The 21,163-nt window shown below is 42.9% G+C and overlaps 1 protein-coding gene across 1 annotated transcript in view; it reads left to right on the top strand.

The window, feature by feature from the left end:
* Positions 1 to 679: 679 nt before the first annotated feature.
* Positions 680 to 21,163, top strand: part of LOC126484633 (uncharacterized) — an 82,502-nt gene continuing 62,018 nt past the window's right edge. The window contains exon 1 of the mRNA XM_050108224.1: positions 680 to 776. Coding sequence (XP_049964181.1) covers positions 680 to 776 — 97 coding nt within the window. The remainder of the gene's footprint in view (positions 777 to 21,163) is intronic.

Consider the following 21,163-nt stretch of genomic DNA (forward strand, 5'->3'; position numbering starts at 1 on the left):
GAAACTCGACCCGCGGGATTAGCCGAGCGGTCTAGGGCCCTGCAGTCATGGACTGTGCGGCTGATCCCGGTGGAGGTTCGAGTCCTCCCTCGGACATGGGTGTGTGTGTCTGTCCTTAGGATAATTTAGGTTAAGTAGCGTGTAAGCTTAGGGACTGATGACCTTAGCAGTTAAGTCCCATAAGATTTCACACACATTTGAACATTTTTTCGAATCTCGGTGAGGTGTCGAAATTCAGTGATGTGTTGATAATGGCGTCTTTGTCGCCTTAAAGCTGTTGTTGACTAACATCAACTCATCACTCCAATCCCAAAGGTGACCTGTGACCGTTATAGCATGCGTATAAAGCAAACCTGATTTACATCCTCATAGTGACTCTACTAGCGCCAGTCTTATGCAACTGGAAAAGACATCATCTTTCAGATGTAGAAACACGCCTAACAACTTTAGTTTATGGCGTTTGATGTTGCGATTTTTTCACGTCAGTGTATGTGACGCCTCCAAGAGATGTAATCTGACGGATGGCTGATCAAGAATTCCTGTCACACAACGAAAGCGTGCTCGTGCTTCGAAATTCCGTCACCGTTACGCGGCTTATCAGTCGACGGCTGTATCTGTGGCGATAAGATTATTCGCAGCCGTGGGTCCCCGAGCCCGCCGCGCCTATTCCCTGGGAGACATGGCTGCCGCACGGTCCTCGCTTCGATGCCTGGTGCTTGCCCTCGCGCTGTCCGCCGCCGTGGGCAGCACCTTTTATCCAGCTGCCAGCGTCTGCGGTAAGCTGCTCGCGAAACTCATTGCTCGTAGCAGCCTTAGTTTTAGTTGTAACAGCAGATAAGTTGCACATTGCAGAAACAGATTCCACCGGTAGGGTTGGAGTAGATCTACATCTACATCACATGGTTACTCTGCAATTCACACTTAAGTGCCTGGCAGAAGGTTCATCGAACCATTTTCATACTACTTCTCTACCATTCTACTGTCGAACGGCGCGTAGGAAAAACGAACACCTAAATCTTTCCTTTCGTGCTCTGATTTCTCTTATTTTATTATGATGATCATTTCTCCCTACGTAGATGGGTGTCAACAAATATTTTCGCATTCGGAAGAGAAAGTTGGTGATTGAAATTTCGTAAATAGATCTCGCCGCAAAGCCGGCCGCCGTGGCCGAGCGGTTCGAGGCCCTTCAGTCCGGAACCGCGCTGCTCCTACGGTCGCAGGTTCGAATCCTGCCTCGGGCATGGATGTGTGTGATGTCCTTTGGTTAGTTAAGTTAAAGTAGCTTTAAGTCTAGGGGACTGATGACCCCAGATGTTAAGTCCCATAGTGCTTAGCGCCATTTGAATCATCTCGCCGCAAAGAAAACCGCTTTTGTTTCAGTGACTGCCACCCCAACTCGCGTATAATATCAGTGACACTCTCACCCCTATTGCGCGATAACACAAAACGAGCTCTCCTTCTTTGCACTTTTTCGGTGTCCTCCGTTAATCCTACCTGGTGAGGATCCCACACCGCGCAGCAACGTTCCAGCAGAGGACGGACAAGTGTAATGTAGGCTATCTCTTTAGTGGGTTTGTCGCATCTTCTAAGTGTTCTGCCAACAAAGTACAGTCTTTGTTTCGCCTTCCCCACAATACTATCTGTGTGGTCTTTCCAATTTAAGTTGCTCGTAATTGTAGTTCCTAGGTATTTAGTGGCATTGACAGCCCTTAGATTAGTGCGATTTATCGTATATCCAAAATTTATCGGATTTCTTTTAGTACCAATGTGGATGACCTCGCACTTTTCTTTGTTTAGTGCCAATTGCCACTTTTCATGTCAGGAATATCGCAGAAAGTTGACAGCAGAGCCAGTAGGTACCGTCATATGAGAGGCATCTGACACTGTAGCACACTGTAGCCTGATAAACAAAGTACGAGCATTCGGAGTATCTTCTCAGCTACATTATTTGCTCGAAGAATTGCTGACCGATAGAGCAGCAAGCTGGAAAATTCTCGCTCGACACCTGACAAAGAGAGCTGGGGCCATTGTTGAAATACCATGATATGAAATAATTTACATATTGTTGTGTACATAGTTCCGCGCAGTCAGCGCGTACACAACTTTCCCAATAGAGAGTGCCCCGCTAAGCACAACAGCGCAGGTGCAGCGCTCGTCCGTCTCCGCACTATGAGATGGCGCTGTCTTAGAGACGGACCAAATTCTGCTTCCGCCGATCCGCGTATTAATATGTAACGCAGCCAATGAGACTGCTGCTAATGTAGAACCTTTTCTCCTCGCAGATCACACTTGCACAGTGATACCTGAATGCGCGAGGTATTATAACGAGTGTACAGACCTCCGATTCGTCAGTCTGCATTAGTCTGCATTAGTCTGTAGTCAAGTTTCAGTCTGCTCCTAATAAGATTACCATATTCCTGTACATAGCCATGAAGATAAATGTATAGACACTTTGTCAAGCATCAGAGATATGTGAGAATAATATTAACGTACCAAGACCAAAGGAACTTCAGATTGTCAATTGTAAATAGCATCCAGAGCCAAGTTATGTAATTTTTATGCTGGTTATTATTTTAATAAATGTGTGTGAAAATTAATCAAGTTCTGTTTAAAGTTGGTCACTGTCAACCTGCTACTCTAAGCATGCAAGTGGTATTTCTATCGTCTGACCTAACGGCAGAAGATAAACACGCCACGATAAGACCACGAGAGATATTGCTGACACTCGCCTTCTTTGCTAGAGCGACAAGTCAAATAATCTGATGGTGTGTGTACCGAAGGTCTTCAGTACGCACACCCCACATTTGTTCATTTTAATTTCCATTTTTCGTAATTGAATGCCAATCGGTACAACATAAAACAGGTGTTTTGTCAAAATTTACTGATTTATGAATAGGTCTTAAATGTTCGAGGAGGACTGTGGCTATATTTAAAATCGGTACATCAAATTGCGTTAGCAACAACTGAAATTTTAAGAATTATTTTATGTGTTGATGCTGTGATGATAGCTGGAGTACTCTGTGACAGATTAAAATTTTCCCTCTTGAGGGTACATCTGAACCAGAAGCAAAGCACCCGGCTGCAGCGTTTCTTTTTCTTCGTTTACATTATTATCAACATTCCAAAAATAACGCCCAAGAAGCTCAACAATGAAACCAGAGATGTTACCACTCATTGTAATAGGAGGGGAACAGGAGTCTACCCATGATCTGAGTAGTGAAGGGGGCAACTTTTTTTAGCTTCATAGAAAGAGGTAGGGTAGAGGAAGGAAAGACAATTTTTTACAAACTAAAATTTGAAGCTATTGAAAACTGGGTTTATTATTCACCAAATATACTAATGGTTTCACTTCTTAATCCTATCTAATACCTCAAACATCATTAATGAGAGAATATAATTCATAGGAAATTTATAGTTATTATTTTTGCGTCGATGTGCTAAAGTTCAAATTACATGCGAACACATTTTATATTCTTATTTTCTGTGTTTTTTGACATTGGCTGGTAACACGGGATAGAACACCGTGAAATGAAGTTGCAACAGTAGAGGCAGCTTCTAGAGCCTAGAACAATCTGAGTCATTCGTTTGCAAGAATAACGGCGAAATATTTTTGGTGTTTCAAAACAAACTGCTCTGCGTACACCCCACTAGTCACTCTCCACTACATGCTCTAACTTTCAAAATTATACTGAAATGATACGTCTCTGTGTAATGGGGCAAGATGCGACTACAGGGTGGTTACAATTAAACTTTCGCTATTTGAGAGGGCCACGATGAAATACGAATAACCGCAGGTCAATGAAACTTGTGCAAAAACATACACTATGTGATCAAAAGTATCCGGACACCCCCAAAAACATACGTTTTTAATATTGGGCGCATTGTGCTGCGACGTACTGCCAGGTACTCCATATCAGCGACCTCGGAAGTCATTAGACGTTGTGAGAGAGCAGAATGGGAGCCTCCGCGTAACTCACGGACTTCGAATGTGGTCAGGTGATTGGGTGTCACTTGTGTCATTCGTCTGTACGTGAGATTTCCACACTCCTAAACATCCTTTGGTCCAGTGTTTCCGATGTGATAGTGAAGTGGAAACGTGAAGGGACATGTACAGCACAAAAGCGTACAGGCCGGCCTCGTCTGCTGACTGACAGAGACCGCCAGCAGTTGAAGAGGGTCGTAATGTGTAATAGGCAGACATGTATCCAGACCATCACACAGGAATTCTAAACTGCATCAGGATCCACTGCAAGTACTGTGACAGTTAGGCGGGAGTTGAGAAAACTTGGATTTCATGGTCGAGTGGCTGCTCATAAGCCACACATCACGCCGGTAAATACCAAACGACGCCTCGTTTGGAGTAAGGAGCGTAAACGTTAGACGATTGAACAGTGGAAAAACGTTGTGCGGAGTGACAAATCACGGTACACAATGTGGCGATCCGATGGCAGGATTTGGGTAGCGTGTGTAGTGCCAACAGTAAAATTAGGAGGCGGTAGTGTTATGGTGTGGTCGTGTTTTTCATGGAGGGGGCCTGCAGGCCTTGTTGTTTTGCGTGGCACTATCACAGCACAGGTCTACACTGATGTTTTAAGCACCTTCTTGCTTCCCACTGTTGAAGAGCGGTTCGGGGATAGCGATTGCATCTTTACCCACGATTATAATGCACGGCCTGTGACGGAGTGGTTACACGACAATAACATCCCTGTAATGGACTGGCGTGCATAGACTCCTGACCTGAATCCTATAGAACACCTTTGGGATTTTTTGGAACGCCGACTTCGTGCCGGGCCTTACCGACCGACATCGATACCTCTCCTTAGTGCAGCCATTCCCTAAGGAACCTTCCTGCACCTTACTGAACGTAGGCCTGCGAGAGTGGAAGCTGTCACCAAGGCTAAGGGTGGGCTAACACCATGTTAAATTCCAGCATTACCGATGGAGGGCGCCACGATGTTGTGTCATTTTCAGCCAGGTGTCTGCATACTTTTGGTCATATTGTGTATGTAAGGACGTGCGGAAGAGAAATGACGAATAAAGCACTGAAAGAATTTTAATTTTTACGTGAGAGGGTAACATTTGTTAGTTGCGTACCGTGTTTACGCTCCAGGTTACAGACGTTGCTCACTGTGACGACCATCTACGTCCACGACAACCTGGAACCGCACAATTGTTTGCAGCACTTTTCGAGCGGTGGACCATGGAATGTTCAACTGTTGTGACACAGCACGTACACTGACTGAAGACCGCACATTGCGTGCAGCATTCTAGGCCATGGCAACAGTACCTTCTTCAACAATTTGTAGCGCAACTGGCCCTCTCCCAGGAGGAATTCCCAAATCGTCAGCTGATTCGAAGTTCCAAATCATGTTCTTGAACCCGGTTACGGAAAGAGGGCCTCTCCGTATTCGTTTATGGCTTCGATACTCGCGAAGATCAGTAGCACTGTTGCAATTGTTATGATAAAACACCTTTACGAGTGAAGTACTGCTCACATTGTTCAGTCCCATATTTGCTATCTGCAGCTGTAATACACACTGATGCTTGTGTGTCAACCCTACTTCGCTGCACCGCTACTGGCGCCTAAAGCCAAGGCATAACATTAAGTCTACTAATAAAGCAAATCCTGCAGCGCACAGTCTGAACATCGTTCCAATAAAGTTGGATACGCATACAAAACAGTATTGGGTCTGCACTGTCTGAAGTAGCGCAAATATAACCCCCCCACCCATACATAATTAATTTTTCAAAGGGAGGAAGGGGAAGCTGTCCTTCCTTGCTCCACGATGGATATTATCTTGGAGAGGAAAGTTATCTGGTACTGACTAGTGGAGTGGAACAGGGAAGGGTGGTATCAGCTCATGGTAACGGAGTATTCTTTGCCACACTCCGTCAGCTGGCTTGAGGAGTATTGATGTCAGACTTTCTCACACACCGCAGTGTATTCTGAGCGGTACAACTGCACATGTAAAACAGCAGGGATACGCCAGTTAGTCAGTCTGTATCGAAGTACCCTGTACACCGCCTCATTGAATTTCCAGATGCCCCATCTGAACAATGTATTTAGAATGCGAATCTCGTTTTTCGCCTTGAGTGACTAGGGCAGTGTTCGTCACGAAACACGTGTTCGTGCGGCTAGCGGTCCACAGCCGTATTTTATAATAATATATTAGCAACTAGCAGTAGAATCCAGACACGTCAACTATCGTTAAAAGCTTCTTAAGAGGTTTTTTTTTCTTTCTCAGTAACAAACAAAAATACTTTCATAGACAGTAATGTTTTAAAATGAGCTTAATATTAATTGTCACTGGCTAATTCGACCTTGAGCTAAGTACAAATTTACCGCTTACGTGAAGGGCTGTGTAGCGTGTAGCGTGGGCCACTAAGGGGGGGCGGGGGGCTTAATAGAAGTGAGAGGGGAGTTAATAGACGTGAGAGGGAGAATATTTCGTTGTTTGTCTTCCAGGGCTGACAACTGACGAGAGTGCGCAACGAGCACCGGACAGCTGCTCATGGAATGTGAAACGGAAGTAACACAGATTCGTGAATGGGCGTTATAGAGGTGGTCATGTTCAAATGCAGTACATGTTTGTAGCTAGTAATATTAACTCAAATTAAGGCTGTTGTAATACAATGCAATGGGTAAACGAAAATTGACATTCAAAACATTTAATAGACATTTGTGATCGTGTCTCATATTGCAATTACTGTCATTAATTAGTACAACATGCTAAATTATGTAGGTTACCACTTAATGATAAGATCGGTAGACGAAGGTGTGGTAATGTGGTCAGGACAGGGAAAGTGGCCATTGCGTATTGTTTGCCTTGAACAGCGCTACTCCCAGCCGAGAAGTGGTCAGAGAAATTCTGATTTACATTGCTATTGTCGTCCGACTGACAGTGGAAACTTGTTCTGTCAATTTTTACTAAAAGAGTTTTGTTTTTGAGTCACCTGATGCAATATAAGTTATTTGTATTATTATCGTTACCTCACATGTACGCAGAATAATAGTTTTTAGCCGGCCGAAGTGGCCGAGCGGTTCTAGGCACTTCAGTCTGGAACCGCGCGACCGCTACGGTCGCAGGTTCGAATCCTGCCTCGGGCATGGATGTGTGTAGGTAAGTTAGGTTTAAGTAGTTCTAAGTTCTAGGGGACTGATGACCTCAAAAGTTATGTCCCATAGTGCTCAGAGCCATTTGAACCATTTTTTGAATAATTTTTACAGTATCAATATTTAAACATCTTTTGGCCTACGCATGTAGTTCCGTGTTACTTATTTCAGTTTGTTAGCTTCTTCCATGGATCACCGATGCCGACATGGCGTCCGATCAGGAAAAATGGCCACACTACTCGCCGGGAAAAGTGTTAAAGTTGTTTATCTCAATAAGAGTTAATTACTTCTAAAAATACGCGTAATACAACAGATAAAACAGTCTTCTGAACCCTTTTGTACACAAAGCTATCATCCGTCACTTTATCTATTTGTGAAAATTTTGAATTAATTAATTTATATTATTCACAGCTGTCTCTGTTTTGTTATGGTTGGCCCAACTCAAAAGTCTGATTCAAATCGGTGTTGTGCAGTCGCTTGGTATTATTTCAGGTAGTAGGGCGTGAAGATGACTAGAAAATATGCCAGGAAGTCAGAAAAACAAAAATGGGATCCTGTTGCGATGGCAATGGCCACAGTATCCGCTTCGGTGCGAAATATTGTTCGTTATGTAAACCTTCACAAAAAGGCTTGTAGTTCCAATATACTATTTTCTTTTTCACTTAAAATATTTAGTATGATACCTTATAATATATATATTCAAAATGTGTAAGTGGTAAGCTTCTATAAATAACCAAGGTTTGGCGAAGTTTGAACTTCCGTCTGAATGATCACTTCACAGCCCCTCCCCGTTTCCTACGCGGCGCGAGGTGTCGCTCTCCAACATCAGTATTGGCTTTTAGGCAAAGAAGTTTTGAAACCTCTGGACTAGGGTACGATGGATGGCTGTGTAGACACGGTATCGAGTGTGAATTCTCAACATCGGTCAAACGAGACACCAGATTGGAACTTCAGCAGACAAAGGCTCGCGTTTGAGACTCATTCGCCTGAGTAGGTCGCTTGGCGCAATCGCTATCTCTCCTTTTCTGTGTGGCTCTGATACAGTCGATATTGCTCAAGCACTTATATTGACGAGCTGATATGTTCTGGCTTAATCTATGGAGATAAGCGTGCTACGCATACTGGACATGTGATCTGAATTTCTCAGCTTTAGCAAGTGGCATTGTCCCTGTTTCATAGCTTACAGTAAACGCGAAACCAAAAAAGGATCAACTAGCCTTTTCGAATTACAATGCTGAGGCACTTTTATCATTTACACTCTAGCATTTCCTCAAATCTTGCTTGTAAGCGAAGGTATCAACGAATTACATCTTGCGAATCTTGGAGTTTTTGATAACAAACGAGCGCAGCTACCCCCTCTCTAATCCACGGAACAGTTGCGGAGTATCCATAATAAATCCAAAGGTATTTGATCGGACGCTCTTGGAGTCCAAAGTGTAAGTTCGACTCGAGATATCTCATCGTGGGCCATACCGGCGCTTTATATACAGGATGATTCCTTGATGATGTTACAGACTTTCAGGGATGATGGAGAGGGGTAAATGTATCAGTTTGAGGTATGGACCATGGTACGGAGACGACCGAGTCGGAAGTTATAAGCGAAAATCCTTCTGATAGCTCTGGCAGTGGAATACATGTACCGGTACTGATGTTGCTAAGACTGTAGGGTAGGCAACTTTCAGAGGTGCTTACACGTACCAAGAGAACGCAAAAAATGCCTAGTAACCAAGAGCTCATGCATACATTAAGAGCTCTAAGCACTTGTTCATTTTCGATACTGTGAACACATCTCTTCTACTGCAAGCTCTTTGGTTCCCGTATTTTTAGAGAAGGTAATATGGACCAAAGAAGAAAAAAAGTGTAGTGAACATGGGTTCTAAAATGCATGCCTTAAGAACTTGTTCGATGGATGAGATGTACGAGGGTATTTCGGAAAGTAAAGATACAGCGTACGCCAGAGGAACAGAAGAGTTTTGGCGAGCAAGTTGGCGACACTGGTGTTAACCTTGAACCGTTAGCTTTCTCCTCGCGGTCGTTCGGCAGTTGAACGTTGCTTCTGATTGGAGAAGGTCGTCTTTAAAATGGCTGCGCCGATTCAGAATCCCGCCAAATGCGAAGTGCGCTCCATCATACGTTTTCTTCATGCAAAAGGTCAGCGACCAGCGGATATTCGCAAAGAAATTGTTTCTGTTTATGGGAACATTATGAATCGACAAAATGTAACTAAATGGTGTCATCATTTCTCTGAAGTAGGACCTATGTTCATGACGAACATAGAACAGGTCGGCCATCTGTGATCTTTGATGCCCTTCTTCGGAGAACGGAGGAAGCAATTTGTGCGAATAGACGTCTCGCATTGAAAGAATTGCATCAGATCATACTGGACGTGTCAGTGACAACTCTCCATGACGTTGTGACTGTCAAATTAGGGTACAGGAAATTGTGTGTGCGCTGGGTTCCAAAACTGTTAACAGAAGAACAAAAAAAGAAAAGGATGGGCTTTGTACTCGACTTCCTCACATGCTATGCTGAAGCAGGTGATGAGTTCCTTGATCACATTGTGACAGGTGGCGAGACGTGGGTTTATCACCATACACCTGAATCCAAGCAACAATCAATGCAATGGCGCAATTCGAATTCACCAAAAGCCAAGAAATGCAAAACGTCGATTTCAGCGAAGAAAATCATGGCTTCTGTTTTTTGGGACAGACAAGGCATTCCTCTGTTGGAATTTATGCCTCCTGGAACGACAATTAATGCTGCTGCACATTGCCAGACTTTTAAACGTCTTCGACGGGCAATTCAAAACAAACGCAGGGGAATGCTGACAAGTGGCGTCCGCTTGCTTCATGACAATGCTCGGCCTCACACAGCACTCGTAACCAAAGCACTACTCAAACAATTCAAATGGGACGTACTGGACCATCCGCCATACAGCCCGGACCTTGCGCCCACCGACTTCCATGTCTTCCGTTACCTGAAGTCACATCTTGGTGGAAAATCATTCCACGACGATGAAGAGATCAAAGAAGAAGTTGAACTGTGGTTCCGACAACAGGTGGCAACCTTCTATGACTGTGGGATACAAAAGCTTGTGCACCGACTTAACAAATGTTTGGATAACGGGGGTGATTGTGTCGAAAAATAACAAATAATCCAGTTGATAAGATGTAACTGACGTTTTCTAAATAAATGTTCTATTTAAGGAGTGCGAGCCATTGTATCTTTACTTTTCGAAATGCCCTCGTATTACACAGCAGCGAAGACGAACAAGTGCTTGTCGTCTTAAGATATGCGTTTTATAGATCAAGTTTACTAGACTTTTCTTCTCCCTTTGGTCCATACTACCACCTCTGAAAATTGCCAATCTTGCAACCTTAGCGCCAACATTTTAAAGGTACATGTATTCCACTACCAGAGGTGTCAGAACGATTTTCGCTTATAACTTTCGACACGGCCTTTTCTGGACCACAGTCCCTTACCTCCACCTGATTCATTTGCCCTTCTACATAATCACTGAAAGTTTGTAACATCGTCACGGAATCACCATGCAGAGCACAACTAAATGTACCAGTACGCAATCGCTCATGTACTACATACTCTGATGTCTGTCAAGGGGAACATCTTGACGCCGGCCGCTGTGGCCGAGCGGCTCTAGGCGCTTCAGTCCGGAACCGCGCTGCTGCTGCGATCGCAGGTTCGAATCCTGCCTCAGCCATGGATGTGTGTGATGTCCTTAGGTTAGTTAGGTTTAAGTAGTTCTCAATCTAGGGCACTGATGACATCAGATGTTAACTCCCATAGTGCCTACAGCCATTTTTTTTAACATCTTGACGCAATCTTGCAAGATGATGTGGTGGAAACCAAAATTACTTCTGCCCATTGAGCTTATGTGTAGCTGGCGAAACCCGTGCAGAGAATGGGGAAAGATTTTAGCTTTTTCTGTATTGGGGGTCATTAAGTAAGGAATCAGCATGCGCAGCTGTAGTTTTTGGTTCGGTCCTTCACACCTTGAGAAATGTTAATGTTGCTCGAATGATTTCCGTCGCTAATCGCGGAGTGCTTACTGCACTCGCTGACGACACTCAGAGGTTAGGGGTTTTACATTGTTAAGCAAATCCTCGGTATATTAATGGATAAAGTCATAAATTTCGAATTTAATTGACAACGGCCCCTCTGTTATTTCATGTGAGAAGATAACTATGTATCCTCGTAAGTTGTTGTCCAATAAATTACTTCTGTACTTGGCACGTATATCAAAGAAATTTAATGCGTAGCTTACTATTATCATTTCAACCTACACGATATAAATAGTTTTTTGGTGTCCCCTGTAGATCAAGTAAACCCGTTTCTAAGAATCTTCAAGCATCCCCATCTGACCTGTGCCACATGTCCCGCCGGCCTTTCGTTAATTATCATTTCTGTCACAATTAGTTTTGCACTCCAGTCTTGTGACCCGTTAATTTGTCCTCCCGACTCTTCTAGCCATTCCTAACACGCACTTCTGCACTGATTCCCGAACAACGCTAAGATTCTTAGCGTTTTGCAAATTGTTGTTGTTGTTGTTGTGGTCTTCAGTCCTGAGACTGGTTTGATGCAGCTCTCCATGCTACTCTATCCTGTGCAAGCTTTTTCATCTCCCAGTACCTACTGCAACCTACATCCTTTTGAATCTGCTTAGTGTATTCATCTCTTGGTCTCCCTCTACGATTTTTACCCTCCACGCTGCCCACCAATACTAAATTGGTGATCCCTTGATGCCTCAGAACATGTCCTACCAACCGATCCCTTCTTCTGGTCAAGTTGTGCCACAAACTTCTCTTCTCCCCAATCCTATTCAATACTTCCTCATTAGTTATGTGATCTACCCATCTAATCTTCAGCATTCTTCTGTAGCACCACATTTCGAAAGCTTCTATTCTCTTCTTGTCCAAACTATTTATCGTCCATGTTTCACTTCCATACATGGCTACACTCCATACAAATACTTTCAGAAATGACTTCCTGACACTTAAATCAATACTGGATGTTAACAAATTTCTCTTCTTCAGAAACGCTTTCCTTGCCATTGCCAGCCTACATTTTATATCCTCTCTACTTCGATCATCATCAGTTATTTTGCTCTCCAAATAGCAAAACTCCTTTACTACTTTAAGTGCCTCATTTCCTAATCTAATTCCCTCAACATCACCCGACTTAATTACACTACATTCCATTATCCTTGTTTTGCTTTTGTTGATGTTCATCTTATATCCTCCTTTCAAGACACTGTCCATTCCATTCAACTGCTCTTCCAAGTCCTTTGTTGTCTCTGACAGAATTACAATGTCATCGGCGAACCTCAAAGTTTTTATTTCTTCTCCATGAATTTTAATACCTACTCCGAATTTTTCTTTTGTTTCCTTGACTGCTTGCTCAATATACAGATTGAACAACATCGGAGAAGAGGCTACAACCCTGTCTTACTCCCTTCCCAACCACTGCTTCCCTTTCATGTCCCTCGACTCTTATAACTGCCATCTGGTTTCTATACAAATTGTAAATAGCCTTTCGCTCCCTGTATTTTACCCCTGCCACCTTTAGAATTTGAAAGAGAGTATTCCAGTCAACATTGTCAAAAGCTTTCTCTAAGTCTACAAATGCTAGAAACGTAGGTTTGCCTTTCCTTAATCTTTCTTCTAAGATAAGTCGTAAGGTCAGTATTGCCTCACGTGTTCCAGTGTTTCTACGGAATCCAAACTGATCTTCCCCGAGGTTGGCTTCTACTAGTTTTTCCATTCGTCTGTAAAGAATTCGTGTTAGTATTTTGCAGCTGTGACTTATTAAACTGATAGTTCGGTAATTTTCACATCTGTCAACACCTGCTTTCTGTGGGATTGGGATTATTATATTCTTCTTGAAGGCTGAGGGTATTTCGCCTGTTTCATACATCTTGCTCACCAGATGGTAGAGTTTTGTCAGGACTGGCTCTCCCAAGGCCGTCAGTAGTTCCAATGGAATGTTGTCTACTCCGGGGGGCCTTGTTTCGACTCAGGTCTTTCAGTGCTCTGTCAAACTCTTCACGCAGTATCATATCTCCCATTTCATCTTCATTTACATCCTCTTCCATTTCCATAATATTGTCCTCAAGTACATCGCTCTTGTATAGACCCTCTATATACTCCTTCCACCTTTCTGCTTTCCTTTCTTTGCTTAGAACTGGATTTCCATCTGAGCTCTTGATATTCATACAAGTCGTTCTCTTATCTCCAAAGGTCTCTTTAATTTTCCTGTAGGCAGTATCTATCTTACCCCTAGTGAGATAGGCCTCTACATCCTTACATTTGTCCTCTAGCCATCCCTGCTTAGCCATTTTGCACTTCCTGTCGATCTCATTTTTGAGACGTTTGTATTCCTTTTTGCCTGCTTCATTTACTGCGTTTTTGTATTTTCTCCTTTCATCAATTAAATTCAATATTTCTTCTGTTACCCAAGGATTTCTACCAGCCCTCGTCTTTTTACCTACTTGATCCTCTGCTGCCTTCGCTACTTCGTCCCTCAAAGCTACCCATTCTTCTTCTACTGTATTTCTTTCCCCCATTCCTGTCAATTGTTCCCTTATGCTCTCCCTGAAACTCTATACAACCTCTGGTTCTTTCAGTTTATCCAGATCCCATCTCCTTAAATTCCCACCTTTTTCCAGTTTCTTCAGTTTTAATCTACAGGTCATAACCAATAGATTGTGGTCAGAGTCCACATCTGCCCCTGGAAATGTCTTACAATTTAAAACCTGGTTCCTAAATCTCTGTCTTACCATTATATAATCTATCTAATACCTTTTAGTATCTCCAGGGTTCTTCCATGTATACAACCTTCTTTCATGATTCTTAAACCAAGTGTTAGTTATGATTATGTTGTGCTCTGTGCAAAATTCTACCAGGCGGCTTCCTCTTTCATTTCTTAGCCCCAATCCATATTCACCTACTATGTTTCCTTCTCTCCCTTTTCCTACACTCGAATGCCAGTCACCCATGACTATTAAATTTTCGTCTCCCTTCACAATCTAAATAATTTCTTTTATTTCATCATACATTTCTTCAATTTATTCGTCATCTGCAGAGCTAGTTGGCATATAAACTTGTACTACTGTAGTAGGTGTGGGCTTCGTATCTATCTTGGCCACAATAATGCGTTCACTATGCTGTTTGTAGTAGCTTACCCGCATTCCTATTTTCCTATTCATTATTAAACCTACTCCTGCATTACCCCTATTTGATTTTGTGTTTATAACCCTGTAGTCACCTGACCAGAACTCTTGTTCCTCCTGCCACCAAACTTCACTAATTCCCACTATATCTAACTTCAACCTATCCACTTCCCTTTTTAAATTTTCTAACCTACCTGCCCGATTAAGGGATCTGACATTCCACGCTCCGATCCGTAGAACGCCAGTTTTCTTTCTCCTGATAACGACATCCTCTTGAGTAGTCCCCGCCCGGAGATCCGAATGGGGGACTACTTTACCTCCGGAATATTTTACCCAAGAGGACGCCATCATCATTTAATCATACAGTAAAGCTGCATGCCCTTGGGAAAAATTACGGCTGTAGTTTCCCCTTGCTTTCAGCCGTTCGCAGTACCAGCACAGCAAGGCCGTTTTGGTTATTGTTACAAGGCCAGATCAGTAAATCATCCAGACTGTTGCCCTTGCAACTACTGAAAAGGCTGCTGCCCCTCTTCAGGAACCACACATTTGTCTGGCCTCTCAACAGATACCCCTCCGATGTGGTTGCACCTACGGTATGGCTATCTGTATCGCTGAGGCACGCAAGCCTCCCCACCAACGGCAAGGTCCATGGTTCATGGGGGGGTTTTGCAAATTAGAAGTCGATATCTCATTGTCGAAAGTCAAAACTACACTACTGGCCATTAAAATTGCTACACCAAGGAGAAATGCAGATGATAAATGGGTATTCATTGGACAAATATATTATACTAGAACTGGCATGTGATTACTTTTTCACGCAATTTGGGTGCATAGATCCTGAGAAATCAGTACCCAGAACAACTACCTCTGGCCATAATAACGGCCTTGATATGCCTGGGTGTTGAGTCAAACAGAGCTTGGATGGCGTGTAAAGGTAGAGCTACCCATGCAGCTTCAACACGATACCACAGTTCATCAAGTGTAGTGACTGGCGTATTGTGACGAGCCAGTTGCTCGGCCACCATTGACCAGACGGTTTCAGTTGGTTAGAGATCTGGAGAACGTGCTCCCCACGGCAGAAGTCAAACATTTTCTGTATCCAGAAAGGCTCGTATAGGAGCTGCAACATGCGGTCGTGCATTATCCTGCTGAAAAGTAGGGTTTCACAGGGATCGAATGAAGGGTAGAGCCACGGGTCGAAACACATCTGAAATGTAACGTCCACTGTTCAAAGTGCCGTCAATGTGAACAAGAGGTGACCGAGACGAGTAAACAATGGCACCCCATACCATCACGCTGGGTGATACGCCAGTATGGCGATGACAAATAACCGCTTCCAATGTGCGTTCACCGTGATGTCGCCAAACACGGATGTGATCATCATGATGCTGTAAACAGAACTGCGACTCATCCGAAAAAATGATGTTTTGCCATTCGCGCGCCCAGGTTCGTCATTGAGTACACCATCGCAGGTGCTCCTGTCTGTGATGCAGCATCAAGGGTAACCGCAGCCTGGTCTCCGAGCTGATTGTCTATGCTGCTGCAAACGTCGTCGAACTGTTCGTGCAGATGGTTGTTGTCTTGGAAACGTCTCCATCTGTTGACTTAGGGGTCGAGACGTGGCTGGACGATCCGTTACAGCCATGTGGATGAGATGCCTGTCATCTCGACTGCTAGTGATACGAGGCCGTTGGGATCCAGCACGGATTCCGTATTACCCTCCTGAACCTACTGATTCCATATTTTGCTAACAGTCATTGGATCTCGACCAATGCGAACAGCAATGTCGCGATACGATAAACCTGAGATGTTTATATTTTCCCACCTCCGCGTTGCAAATGTTTTGACTTTTGAGTGAAATGCCCAGTTGATGTGCTGTTGTTTTCACGTCAATTCTACCAACAGTGAAAGTTGTTTAGTTCTTGGGGTGTTGTAAAATTCCTGGATTTGTCTTGTCGCTGTGCAGCCTATGAAAAGGATTGTGGAAGACTCCCAAATAAACTCCAAAGTACAGTGCAGTTTTAACACCAGTATATTTCTAGGACTCTGGTGTCCAAGCCTGGTGAACCTTACCGTTACATCACATGTACCCAAAGATGACATCAATTGACACAGAGTTCACAACAATCAAAAAACGAGTGAGCCTACAATACATTTGCTCGCAACCCTAGCCAAAAAACGAGTGCCCCAAGGCGCCTGCGTGACCTCTATTTATACTTTTGTTAACAATTACAGACAATGAATATTACAATTTTATGTAAAATCACAATTAAAAGTTAAACCGTATATGAGATACACATTGCTAAAAATTTACAACCACAGTGCTGAACAAGGTGAACCTATTTTCAACTTAGTTATGAGTTAATATAACATTTTATGACTAATTATGTTATAGGTAAGAATTAAATTTCTAAATTTGTTTATAACAAATCAACTAGTGCCTGAATTTTAGTGCTAACATATATCGGAGATTCAATTAACATACTTTATTTATATGTTCTATTTGATTTGCTGTAGTAATTTTATAATGATAGGTTTACTGGTACATCCTGACCATGTGCTACATTTCTTTCGATTAGTTACAGTATTAATTTCACATTTATATTGTGTTTTTCACATAAGAACAATGTTAATCAGCAAAGCATCATTTTCGAATTATATATATACTGAAATAGTGGTTATTTTTCTATGTAATTTGGAAACAGGTCACTTTACAATTGGGCAATTAAGACTGGTTTTTATCTTTAATGCTCTCCGAGGGGTTCTGATAGGGCAATGAGATACAGTAATATTTCAAACCGCAATCGCGATAGGCTACAATCCGACGTTTATCAAACTCGGAAACATGATGGTACGCATTCCTCCTCCTTACACGAGGCATCACAACGTTTCACCAGGCAACGCCGGTCAACTGCTGTTTGTGTATGAGAAATCGGTTGGAAACTTTCCTCATGTCAGCACATTGTAGGTGTCGCCACCGGCGCCAACCTTGTGTGGATGTTCTGAAAAGCTAATCTTTTGCATATCACAGCATCTTCTTCCTGTCGGTTAAATTTCGCGTCTGTAGCACGTCATCTTCGTGGTGTAGCAAATTTTAATGGCCAATGGTGTAATATTGCCCACCAACTGTAAGGCCATGGCCGACTAACTGTCCAATCTTTGTCAGACTAGACCTCTAAGTGTTGGGTTGGTACATAGGTTCGTAGCGTTTTTCCGTATGTTTAATAAATACAACAGATACACATAACAGAGACTTTAGTCATCAATAATAATTCTTCTTTACTATTTACAACAGTCTGCCAACACTGGAGTAACTTTTAGATTCTGTGACTGTAGAAATCAGGTGGTTTTGAGACAAAGAACTTATCGAGCCATGTATGGAGACCATTCTCATCCGGAACGGATGCTCTTTTTAGGTTGCTCGATAGAGAGCGGAAAAGGTGGACATCTGAGGACTCAGATCAGGTGACCAAGGTGGGTGTGGAGTGGCGTCCCAGCCCAACTCTTGTACAGATTTTTTTTTGTCAATGTAGCAGAATGCGGGCGGGCGTTTTTGAGGAGTAGCATCATTTCATGCAGTCTTCCTGGTGCAGTACACCAAAACGTCGCTGTTCCCCCAGATATCTCTTGGGGATGCTCACAGGTCTTTGTAAGAGTTGCTGCCTTGCTTGGGCTCAACCATTCCTTTCTTTTTCTTACATTAGCGTAAACACACATTTCTCGTCACCAATAACGGTACGGGATAAGAGTTGTCGGTGTTCTTCACGAGACAGTTGGGACGAGGAAGCACAGATACACACATAGCCACCCGCTGATTTTTGTGATTTTGGCTTAGAGCATACAGTACCCATACACCCAATTTTTGAACCTTCCCCACTGCATGCAAATGTCGCACGATGGTACAATGATCACATTTTATCACATTTGCCATTTCTCGAGTACACTGACCTAGATCATTGTGGATTAAATGTGTTTAAATGATCATAAAATCCTTAAGACCTTCCTGAACGTGGCATTATCCCCATACACGGTGCAAATGTTTCTGGCTGCATCCGCCACTGTCACACCTCTATTGAACTGAAACGGAACAATACGTCGGAAGTGTTCCACTTGGTACTCCATTTTCTAGCGTCCACAGCTCCATTCACTACCTCCAAAAGACAAAATCACAATATTTAAACTCAAATAGCAATAGTGAACTACAATTGAAATATGATAACCGATAAATGAACGCACAGCAACCGGAATACCAACATACGAGGCATGTTTTTATTAAGTAAGTGCCGTTTTGAAATTAAAAAAAGACGTGCTAAAATATTTCAATAATTTTATTCTTACATGTAAGCCTGTACCTTAATCTTCTTTTCTAAATAATTTCCATCAATATTGAGGCACTTGTCATAACGTTGTACCAGTTTTTGTATATGCTCCTCATAGAAGTCTGCCGCCTGACTTGTTAACCACTGCATCACCACTGTTTTGACTTCGTCATCATCTTGAAGACGCTGACCGCTCAGGTGTCTCTTCAACTGCAGGAACAGATGGTAGTCACTGGGCGCAAGATCTAGAGTTTCCCATCGAAAAGATGTGATGAGATCTTTGGTCTGATTCGTCACATGCGGATGGGCATTGTCTTGCAGCAAAACGGCGCCCTTGCTCAACTTGTCACATCTTTTGTTACGAACTGAACGGCGCGGATCGTGGAATGTCTTACAGTAAGCTGTTGCATTGATTGCCTCATTATGAGGCAGAAATTCCAAAAGCAATACTCCTTTTCTGTCCCAAAAAACTGTGCACATGATTTTCCGGGCAGAAATTGTTTGCTTAAACTTCACTTTTCTGGGTGAATCTGAATGCCGCCATTCCATGGACTGTTGCTTTGATTCTGGTGTGATGTAGGTCACCCATGTTTCATCGATCATAACAATTTGGCTTAAGAAATCATCACCGTAGTTGTGGTACCGCTCAAGGAAAGTCAATGCACTGTCTAAACGTTTGGTTTTGTGGACATCTGTCAACATTTTCGGTACCCAACGTGCGCACAATTTTCGGTAATTCAAGTGCTCGGTCGTAATGCCATACAAAACACCACAAGAAACATTAAGAAAGTCATCCCGCAACGAGGAAATCGTAAAGCGTGTTTCCTCTCACCTTACTGTCCACTTCCTGCACCAAACTTTCATTAACGACAGAAGGACGCCCACTCCGTTGTTCATCATGCACATTTGTGCGGCCATCTTTAAGTGCTCTAACCCACTTTCTTACCATTGCATCACTGATAATGTTTTCTCCGTAAACTGCACAGATATCATGATGAATATCGATCACTTTTAGGCCTTTAGCACTAAGAAATCTTATAACAGACCGTACTTCACAGTCGGCGGGATTCACGATTATCGGAGGCATCTTAAACACTCAGTACACAACGTAAACAAGGAAGAATCAGACCGTAATGGCGTCAATGCGTAGGCAACAGATGTAGGTACCCAGTGCGCATGCGCAGAACGCCGACCGCAGCGCTGCGGCCGCGGTGTGGCAAAACGGTACTTACTTAAAAGACACGCCTCGTACAAAACGAAAACTCTACAGACTTATTCACCAACCTAGTACGTGTATCTCTCTGTATCTGAATTACGTTTTTTTTGTTTGTTATTAAGCTATAACACTACGACATGTAGAATATTATTTTAAGAGTGTTCCATCAATGAATAAATTACTACAACCACTGTAACTACTACTACCATTACTTCTCAACTTTCCTGTTACACACATCGGAACTGTAGTTCTGTAGCCTCCAGTTTGTTTGCAAAAGCACTGCAGGCTAGTTAACTCTTCTGTTCGTTTAATTTAAGCATAAACAGGATGAAAGCCAAACTATTTACTAGTTTATTCAAGTTCGCGCCATCTAATACAGTTTCCCACCTACGGTGCATTCCACTACTTCACAACACTAAATTCCATTCGACAAAAACCTCTTCCGTTGAAACGTCCCCTTTGGAAAATTATATATTACTGTGCTCGTAAACCTCTTACGTTATTTGATTTTCAAACAGCTGAGCAAAACTGAACATACTCAGACATTTCTCTCTTTACTTATTCTGATCAACACTAAACTGACACACAATATTTTTTTTTAGCGCAACGAAATCTGACTTTCAATAATCCCTACAAAGGAATGGTCCTGACTAACAATAACCTACACCTTTCACGAATCACTTACCTCACAAAAATCTTCGTTACTCTAACTACTGCAAAAAAGCGAGCGCCAATACTGTCAGCTAAATAAAAGATTCTAACTACTGAAGGCACTAACTACTGATAGGCATAGTTAGCAAATGAAATCTTTTGATGGAGAACAAACAATGTATTTACCTTAATAGTGTTCAAAAGTCATTATATATATATATATATATATATATATATATATATATATATATATATATATTCCTGGAAATTGAAATAAGAACACCGTGAATTCATTGTCCCAGGAAGGGGAAACTTTATTGACACATTCCTGGGGTCAGATACATCACATGATCACACTGACAGAACCACAGGCACATAGACACAGGCAACAGAGCATGCACAATATCGGCACTAGTACAGTGTATATCCACCTTTCGCAGCAATGCAGGCTGCTATTCTCCCATGGAGACGATCGTAGAGATGCTGGATGTAGTCCTGTGGAACGGCTTGCCATGCCATTTCCACCTGGCGCCTCAGTTGGACCAGCGTTCGTGCTGGACGTGCAGACCGCGTGAGACGACGCTTCATCCAGTCCCAAACATGCTGAATGGGGGACAGATCCGAAATCTTGCTGGCCAGGGTAGTTGACTTACACCTTCTAGAGCACGTTGGGTGGC

Source organism: Schistocerca serialis, chromosome 6 (genome assembly GCF_023864345.2).
Source record: "Schistocerca serialis cubense isolate TAMUIC-IGC-003099 chromosome 6, iqSchSeri2.2, whole genome shotgun sequence".
NCBI classification, from domain to species: Eukaryota; Metazoa; Arthropoda; class Insecta; order Orthoptera; family Acrididae; genus Schistocerca; species Schistocerca serialis.